Here is a 10,905-nt window from a genome sequence, read left to right on the forward strand (position 1 = left end):
GTGAAGTGAACAAAACGCAACACACAATAGCATTACATAATAATGATACGATCTAGTTGGCGCCTCCAATAATATACGCTTTTGACATACATAAAAATTATAATAACGCGATGAAAATACTGAGTGCGCGTGCGTGTGTTGCGTCCTATGGACTTGACAGCTCCAGCTCTGTGAGTAGCTCGTTGTTTTCTCTCGATTTTGATTGGCGACCCGGTGTGTCAGTACTTTGTGTGTAAGTAATTCGATGCGGTGGCGACAACGGGTCCAAGGGCAACGTACAACCAAAGACACATACATGAAATGTGTTTGCGCAAGGGTTTTAATTATTTTTTTAATTTTCGCTTTCCTGACCGTTGCGTCCTCGGGGGGCCCCGGGGAAAACAAGTGCGTTTCTTATTTTTACTCTCAATTCCTATAATAAATTAGTATATCGTACATACGAATAGACTAAATGATATGCACACGATAAGCGCTCATTGTAGTATACTCGTGTAGGTTTAATGGTTATCGACAACCGTACGATTTTGAGTTTTTATTCGATGTGCTTTTTCCAACTAATAAATTCCTTTTTTTTATTTAGTACGAATTACTTATAATGTATCTGTAGTGTAGTGCTACCTCCCTTCTCCCATGGTTTTCTCGCTAGTTGACGCGACAACCGTCTATAATGTTTGAGCATGGTGGGTGTACAGCAGTGACGGGGGCCACACATGGGATTTATTATGGTTTATAATTATTATTATTATATCATATGATTGTGCGTACGACGATTGCTTTTTCACCAAGTCGTTCTCAACACCCCCTCCACTATAGGCTGTTGTCCTTCAACATTCCGCGCTCGATCGTTCTCACCCAACCACCCTCTAATGGCGCACCCTGCTACAACAAAACGCTCTTTTTTTCGCAGTAAATAAACCCTCGAATTTTGGAGTAACAATGATTTAGGTAATCATGCGATTACTACCCCGAAGGCTAAAATATTTTGTCAGTGATTCTCTCTTGTGCATTGAAAAAAAAAATGATTGGTAAGATTAGAAATACAAAAACATAAAGATTTCATGTTGTAAAACTAAAATTGTGGAGAATATAATAAGAGAAAATTAAACTCATGTTTTACAATTCTACCACTGCTTAACATAATAAATGTATGACTGTCACATCATCCAGCCACACAAATTGTAACCACGGACCAGTATCGTGTTATGACGTGTATAAAAACATCGCGCAGCGATTTTCCCGTGGAATTTAATTATTTCTATATACCTAATATAATATATATTGTGGAAGTGTGTACAGTGCTACGATAAACGATTGGAGTACAATCGAACGCGACGTTTTTAGACTATATTATCCGTTCTCCCACTTATGTTCTCATCTGAGACGAGAGTTAGATATTAATCGCTGACCGGAATATTCTGGTCAAATCGTTTGTGAAATACAATATCAGGATATTAAACGAAACGCTGTCGGAGCTCCGTGTACCTACTGTTATTTACGTACAGGTATATTTTAATATACGATTAAGGGCTTACGATATTATCATTATTATTATGCAAACGTTTCATTCACGAAATCGGTTTACGCACGCGGGACGATAAGTACAAAGAGAACCGCGGCGAAACGATATTTCGAAAGTCAACGAAATTATGTAGCTGGCCTCTATACATACATGAGCTATCCGAGACAACTTCAGCTGCGGCGGCGTGGTTGATATACATGATATTATATGGTAATGCATATTTATATATATATTCTAATACACAACAGCGGAGGTGTTGCAGCGCGGTATGCGGTACCGACGTTTTTTGGACGAAACCGGGAGACGATATTTTAACCCAAACGATGCGTGTAAACGAGACGACCCCTGCCTGCGCCTATATATGATACGCTCTACGGTTAGGTTAGTTATATGAAAGTGGTTGGTAGGTTATCCTATACACGAGAGAGGCGGCGGTGTGTACCGTCGTCTATCGTTTGATCATCCCATGGCCATACAGAATACGTACGGCGCAATATTCGAATATATAAAAAAATAAATACCTAAAAAGTATGTATAATAATAATGTATACCCGGTCGCGGACTATCGCCGCCGAAAAAACTTGTACCCCACACCCGGTCGACCCGTTGCCTGTCATCTGACCCATACAATATATTATAATATACGCAACCACAGCAAAACGACGACGTGTACCTAATATTATAATAATATGTAATGTCCGGAATTGCGGTTTCACTTGGATCTCTCGATAAGAAAACAAACATTACAGCATCTACACACACACATTTGAATCTGTTTCTGACCCTCTCTCACTCTCTCTTTCCTGTTTTCATATCTCGTACGTATATAAGATTTACACACACGGACAACGAGTTGTGTTATTGCAAAGCTTGTTCCTTCTCTCCCCCCCCCCCAATACCACGAAAGCGACGGCGGTTTTAATTTGTTTTGCTCCACCGACGAGAAGAAGACGACCTCTATTATACCTACAATATTATTATTATTGTGTATCGTTTGCAACGATCATTATATACCATCGATGGAGATGGGTGGTTGGCAGAAAGAGGAGGAAAAGTAGCATTAGTAGTAGTAGTAGTAGTAGTATAAGGGCAGAGATTCATCAGTGGTATTTCGTCGCCGCCGATTATGATGTCTTTTGCTCGCGGGAGGAGGCTGTACGGTCGCTACCTCCCCTCTTTCCCGAGGGTTGTCAGTTGTCACACGACGTTCTCTCGATCGTTTATCTCTCGACCAACGGCGGCGGCTCCCAACGCTGTGCGCTACTACCACAACGCCATCGCACCGCCACTGCACCGTTAACGACGACGACGACGACCGCCACAAGTGACGGCCACTAACCAGTACCGGTGCGCGCTAGCGCGTCTGCGTGAAAATTTATGGCGTTACGTCGCATTGTTTTATTATATTATATTATATATATATAATATATTTACTTACGCGACGATGGCGGCGGGACCATATCGTCGAGATTTATTGAGTAATCACGGGCACATATTTTTCTCCCTCCTATGGCGTGGCGCATATTTCATATTATTTATATTTGGTTGATACAAAAATTCAGTCACGTACCCGACATCCCCAAGTGAGCGTCCGACCAGACTCGTGCGAGTGCGTGTATGCGATCTCGCGCGCGCATAAAGAAAAATCGAGTTGGCGAAACAAAGGACGGTAGTGGTGGTGCGGTGGCGGTGGTGGTTGAGAAGAATGCGGTGCGCAACATATGATTTAGACCACCGGCATCATATATTATATACATATACCTACTATAGTGTGCGTGTGCACGAGAGAGAGAGAGATAGTGATTGTGTACGAGAGAGCTGCTGTGAGTGAAACGAGTTGACGCGGTAGAGAGAGAGAGAGAGAAAGAGAGACCAGACCGCTTTGGCCCCGGGCGTCTAGACTATTATACGTTTATGTGTGCTTATATCCCGACTAGACCCGAAACGCGCGCGTTGTCTGTCATAAATTGGAATAAAAAAACGGTCTAAAAACTACAACGCCCCCGACCACGGAGCCATCAATACATCCAATTCTGATGGAATTCTCTGCGCGTGCAATTTATTTCAACTTCCGGCAAGATAAATAAGTTCTTATAAATTTTATTCGGTTCCACCGTCGCGGGTTGCGTATTTCGCAAATCCTTCAACAAACACTGTGCCCCTTGAATCGTGTTTTTCTATGTATACGTATTTCTATGTTCATAATATCCAAATTAAAAAACCTGTCTTGGCACTTTTAATTGATATAAAATAATTGCCGATTCTTCACACAACCTAAACGTTTTGGGTGACTTGGCCACCCCAGTCATCACTAGATGATGCGTCTATGAATGATATATATTACAATATGTAGAATTGAAGACATACCATTTATAGTAATCTATAGGTTTATGTATACATTGTCGTCGAAGAACTCGCCGCTTTGTGTAATATATTATTATTTTACGTAGCTACACATACTTGCGCAGTGCTCACTCGCGTCTATTTATCGTATCATCATTATTATTATTGTTGCGTCGCAGCTCTTGAGCTCTCTCGGACAGCATGTACATAATGTAAAAGCATAATAGGTATACCGGCCGCTGACGGATTGTCCGAGTCCCCGAAAAAACAACACGTGTACCACACACACACACACAACAACGACGACGACGCGTGTGCATTATAAATATGATATGTAATATATTTATGTATTGTACACGCACCGGTCGATTTCCACATCGAGTCCACACGTGGTTATACACGAGCTCATATATAGAATATAATAATAATATACGCGTTGTAATAACAATATTATTATACATCTACTAAACATCTCGTCTTGTTACCGTGTGCCCCCCGGAGTAGCGCCGTTAATAAACGGGCGCGAGGGGGTTCTGTCTATTCTCTGTGATCCGCTGTGGCGGGGAGGACGGCCGTGCCGATCGTGTCTCCGGGCGCCGCTCGACCATCGCCGCGTCTCGGAAGAGTGTATAATAATAATAATAATAATAATAATAACAATAATAATAACGTAATAATAATAATAATAATGTTATAATAGTGTATATAAAGAATATAATATACGAAAACGTTGAAATATTATCGTGTACACGCTAGTTTCGTGTACGGTCGGCGCCGCTGCCGTCGTATTTTTTTAATAGCGGTCTTCGGCCGAAGGGTGACGCGTGAGAGCAAAACATAATTTATTATATTTTCATATATTGTTTGTAGAGAAGTCTCCTCGATCCCTCAGCGGCAAAGGAGCCCGCGAAATTTCTAAGCCGCGGTCGTTTCCGTTATTATTTCCTCTTATTATCTTTACACGAAACTAGTCCATATAAGATTATTATCATAGTATTATATTATCATAGTTGCTTTAATATATTATATACCGGCTACCCGCTGCGCATTTGCATACATATTATGTAATGTTCCTGCACAGTATCAGTATTATAACGTTGTATAATGGATATTTGCATTCCATTACTATAGGCATTGTAATTCATATTGTTATTTAAATAATATATGATATTAACGTGTGCCGTTTTCGGTTTGTTTCAGATTATAAATTTTGCTCGTACAAGCCCAGCGTGATCGCCGGGGCCAGCATCGCGGCTGCTCTCAATGGACTGGAATACGCGGCCATTTACAAGTACGACTTGTTCACTAAGCTGCACGTCATTACTGGTTCTAAAAAGGTAAGCGCTTTTTTCTAACAATAATAGTATGTGCTGTGTAGACGGTGCGATAAAATATGTGTAATATTTGGTGAAATAAGTTTAACAAATGTGAAATAAAAAATGTGGCTATTAAAATTTCAAATGGTCGTTTGACATGAACTAAACGCTCGTTTTAGCACATACATACTGTCGTATGTATCATATCTGTCATATTATAATATTATACAATACAAAGACGGTATAATTATAATCATAATAATAATTATTTTTACCATTATCGTTGCCCGCTTGTGATGTTTCCATTCGACTTCAATCTGATGATGTTATTTAACAGCAATCCTGCTTTTACCCCGCCGCGCTGCCACCGCCGACGCAATTCGTCGCAATTAAGCGTATTTAAATTTCGAGCTCTCCCCTCTCTCACCTATCGTCGCCACACACACACTCTTTTATATTGAAATACAAACACATCTAATGATACGTAATTAATATTATACACTGAATAATAACTCTTCCTGCTCCGACCGCGCAGACCTCGCGCTAATGGTGTTTACTAGTAAAACATCGTGACACCGATGACTAAATGAATTAATTAAATCTTCGCGTTTAACACCATCACACCGTTGAAACACTTTACTCCACCGTGGCAGTGCCATATTTGTCGATTTGTTTCATTCCTATATAACCCCGCCGTCTGAGACGCATTTGTAGAGCTTTTCATTAATCTTGCGCTGGTCGTTTTTTTTTCCCTCAGGAGGTCCTGAAGACGTGCCAAGAGCAAATCGAGGCAATGGTCGAAGGTCACAAGAGACAACGCAAAGAAATGGAATTCGAAATGTACGAAAAGCCGTACGACAAGACTGCCGAGTCGGACGATACTACAAACTGTTGGATTTGAGATCGTCGTCAGACTTACAAAAAATATATTTACGAGGAAAAAAAACTACAGTGAAAAAAAAAACAAAACAATTTTTATTTTATTATTATAACACAGCAGTACATTTCACTTATTACAACCAATCGGTGATAAATCGTCGGTACATATATTACACATTTTACACACAACAATATTATAAAATGCTAAATAATACCTATATTGTTTAAGGTACTCGCATATGGTTAGATTTTTGACTTTTAGAGACACTGTAATATGATTATTAGTAGTCTTAAGATTAGGTTTTATGATTATTTTGACTTTATTATTATTTTTTAATGGGGAAGGCAATAAAATACGCTTCATGTTTCCGTACATATAATGTTATTATAATAAGATTATTATTATTACCCATAGCAACTTCAGTTTATTAAACAGTGTAATAGTAATTGTTTAATACCATACAATATAAAACTAATTTTTATTAAAGTTCAACGTAATCTAAAAACGAAAAAAAAAAAATCAATTTTCTAAAAAAATTGTAAATAGATTCTGTGAACCACAGTCGATCGCGGCAGACGTACGCGATATTTATTATATCTATCACACGTCATTGTGTTGTATATTTTATTTGTTCCATTTACTACACCGAGATTTGATTTAAATGTACAGTAAAGTGCCGGTACGGCTACCTATATAACCAACAGATTCCTAAAAATTATTAACTTTTAAGTTATATCAAAATAGATAGTTATTATATTACATATGATTATATTTTAATATATATTATTTACTTAAATTTTTTTTTAGCGTTTAAGGTAGATTCGCCGACCCTGAGTTCAGCACATGGTTGGTGCGACATTTTTTTTAAAGATCTCTTGCGTCGGCAGTCTTTTTTTTATATATATATATATTTATAAATAATAAAGCTCAAGTTTCCATTGATAAATAAAATATCACTCACGATTGTAGCTTTCTTTGTATTTCCGAACGTTTACACATTTTTACAATATTGTTTACAAAAATTAATATTTGTTTTCTACAGACATACTAATTTATATTCACTGTTTTTTTCTTCAAAATAAAGAGTTAAATTAAATTAAATTAAAATTAACATAATTTAATAAATACGATCCACTGGTAATACCGAAATAATATAATTAATTTATTATTATTTTTATCATTATTATTATATATATTTTTTTCTGTTAACGTTAAGAGTTTTATAGCAATTATTTTTAAGTATGTAGCATACACCGTTGTTCTATTATTCACATTGCCCCTCTCCATTATCCATTATTTTAAAATTCGTTGAGAAATCTACGAAAAAAACGATAGAAATCACGTCTTCCACAGGCTTCAAATCCGCGCGAAGCCATTGGCTTCCCGAGATTTGTCTCTCCTCCATTCCCCCCAAATTCACTTCGTAGTGTATTCGGATTATAACATATAAACATACTCATGGGACGTGGGTTAACGGCTCGGGCACGGAGGGACGAAATAAAATTAACACAAAACATTTTTTTTTTTTTGAAAACGTGTTTTTTATACACGCACACAACATTACATACCTCAGTTCCAAGTTGATTTATTTATTTTTTTCCATAGTATAATGCTTAATAATAATAAATAGTAATAGTAACGTATATTATAATTTGTAAGTCCTGGATATGTCCCGAACCGCTTGTAAAATATATTTTATAACTTCGTCCCAACGGTCAAAATTCGATAACTAATCGGGGAGAAGGAGGGGAACGTAACGTTTCGGCCTCGTTATAATTATTTTAGAATGTAAGTCGCACCACAAACACAAACACACTTTTATGTAATATTATAATGATGTATAATGCATATAATAATATACCCATTGGTGAATTTTAGTTGTTTAGAAAAAAATTTATATAATATTATTTAATATATACATATTTATATATATTTATATATATATACATATATAACTACCCAAGTTAATTCTATTTAAATATAAATAATAAAACATAAAAAAAAAGATTCTGCTATTCACTATAGTTTTGCACTGTTATCAACGCAGTTGTTTTTATTATTATTATATTATTATTATTATTACATTTTTATATATATATATATATATTAAAAATATTTTTTTTTTCCACTCAGGCTATTTCAACTTTTATTTTCTCCCGATTTATTTCTACAGCCTTTACACGATTGTTGAGTGTCTGAAGGGTAGTGGAAATACATTTTAGAATTGTTACCAACCGAAATAGTCAAATAAATCTTTGGAATATGATAGATTATAATACCATGTTTTCATTTTATTATATATTTATAATTTTTTTTTTTTTTTTTTTTTAAAGTATATCGTAAATATTAATGTTTTGGTCTTGTAGAGAACATGTGACATCTGTTTCTATATTAGGTATATGTCTACAAATATATTTATATTACACATATTTACACATATACATACATATATATAATATAGTTGATAAGCATATTAAAGAAAATATAAAGTAAAGATTTAAGACACTGTTTTTTTTTTTCAATGTTATATTACAGTTTTTATGTATATGTATATGATATATTATTATTATTATTATTATTATTATTATATTCACTATATGTTGTCATGTGCTTTTTTTAATACAAGCCGTAAAAATCAAGCTATGATAATTTAACTTTTTAACTTTTTTTTTTTTATGGTAATAATTAGTACAAATATTTATAGACTAACGAATTCGTACATCGAATGCCAAGTTTTATGTGTTCCCGTAAAGAAAACAATAGGACTTAGATAAGACTCAAACGCTTAAAATTTCGTTTGAAAATACGCTTACGTTTTTCTTTTCTTTTAAATCTGTGTCGATCATATACACAAACGCATAGACTTTCCATATTAGATGTATAAGTTGAGTCAATCTGGTCATGTTTGCTCTGTTTTTCTTTTTTTTTACTGTGCCATAATATAATAGTACCTAAAAAAAATTATATTGATATGGTATATGTTCATATTGCCATCATTAATACACCATTTTTATTTTATACACATATTACCTATATATATATATATTAAAAAGTAAATTATACATACATTTTTTTTCGTATTTCAATAGCTGTTGTTAATCATATTTTACGCGTCGTCTGCGACGTGAAAAGTATTTGCACAGCATTTTATTATATAAAAAAAAAAATTATACTTATCTGAACATATTTATCAATTTGTAAGTAGATAACCACCGCATCATATTGTCAGGCAGTGGTTATACATATTTACGAACTTTTAACATGTAACAATGTATAATTATTTACACATTATATTGATATTTTTGTACTTATTCGTTTTATTGTAAGGTCAATATTATACTATAATATCAATAAAGAAAAAAAGATTTACTGAAATTAAAAATCTGTTTGTTATTCATACACTATCCTCCATCGTAGATCAATTGTCTAACAAGATCCTGTGAAATCACTCAAACCGTGATTATGCGGCGGTTGACGCCGGTTAAAAATAATTTACTTGTCTTCTTGCGTGGCGGAAAGTGAACCCGCGAAGATGTACTTTGGATTTTTTAAAAGACGTAATGATATTTTACAACCATCCAAGTATAAATAAAAAAAAAAAAATGAAAATGCATTTTCCTATAGGTAAAAAATACTATAAAAGAGGTGGGCATGTCGGTAATCGATTTATTTTGTATATGTTTAGAGTAAAAGAGTAAAATACCCATAATTACATCATCATTGAGTGTAGAAGATATCACTTAAATTGATTCAATTCTAATTCTAATATAATTCCAATGATTTCAATAGAATATGATTTCGATCGGAATCGGTCTGTCATCATATATGGATATGAGTTATACTAAGTAGTTTATTTTATTACATATTTATAATATTGCTATATTATATAGTAATTATTATAATTTATAATATCGTTTTACTATAAGTAACTGGAGGGCTCACTTCGCTCACCAATCACCTTTCAATCTTGTTTGATCTGTGTAACATTAACTTTCACTTGACCAACAATTTCCATGAATGAAATACCACCACCATAGTTAATATCGACATTCTGAGCATTCAAAAAAAAAAAAAAAAACAGCGAAAATAAATTGTTTTAAACAATTTTGTTTAAATATTTGTATAAACGCATTATCACTGCGGTACAATGAATCTTTCGATTTTGTCGACGTTAGGTTAGAGTTTTTTACGCATCATGGTCTGAAAATTAAACTTTTTTCTCGATGACAGAAAAAGTGTTTGCAGATATTTCCGGGTTTGTTTTTAAAAATCAAAGGATTACAATGTTGACATATTTAACCGATATCTGAAAATGAGGTTTATCTGTTATATAATCTTTCTTTAATTTTTGTTTTTGATATTTTTTCGTTTTTATTTATTTTTATTGCTTTTATTCATTACTGACTGAATTTTCAAGCAACGCGATATACCCCATTATTGACATTACACAATTTTTTTTTTGATTTTGATTTTCCAAGGAATCTATGATGAAGTATGGGCCGGAGAAGAATATAATAATGATCTTTTTAATAAATATTGCAGTATACTATTACTATGCGGTAATGTAGTGTGGACCTGTGCTATTATTATTCAAGCGGAAAATAAATCCTAAGTGATTTGAATTTATTAAGGTTATAGAGTTAACGATTTAATGAATACCTATCAACGTTTAGGCGCTGTCGGCGGTGACCGGAGATCATTCGACGGGACCGGAGTCGAAATATTTCTCCCGTGAAAAAGTAAATCAAGTATGTACACACACGTTTAATGGTTATTGAATACCGCAGGTTAAGTATCTCTGTCGTCGGTGTATTATATCACCTATATTATGTATTACTTACTATCTA

At 34.5% G+C, this 10,905-nt stretch overlaps 1 protein-coding gene across 1 annotated transcript in view; it reads left to right on the forward strand.

Annotated features, from left to right (window-relative positions):
- The window catches only part of LOC114125104 (G1/S-specific cyclin-D2-like), a 57,042-nt gene extending 47,602 nt beyond the window's left edge, over positions 1-9,440 (forward strand). The window contains exons 4-5 of the mRNA XM_027988600.2: positions 5,063-5,199; positions 5,936-9,440. Coding sequence (XP_027844401.1) covers positions 5,063-5,199; positions 5,936-6,079 — 281 coding nt within the window. The 3' untranslated portion in view covers positions 6,080-9,440. The remainder of the gene's footprint in view (positions 1-5,062; positions 5,200-5,935) is intronic.
- The last annotated feature ends 1,465 nt before the right edge of the window (positions 9,441-10,905 follow it).

The sequence above is a fragment of the Aphis gossypii genome, chromosome X, assembly GCF_020184175.1.
Source record: "Aphis gossypii isolate Hap1 chromosome X, ASM2018417v2, whole genome shotgun sequence".
Lineage (NCBI taxonomy): Eukaryota > Metazoa > Arthropoda > Insecta > Hemiptera > Aphididae > Aphis > Aphis gossypii.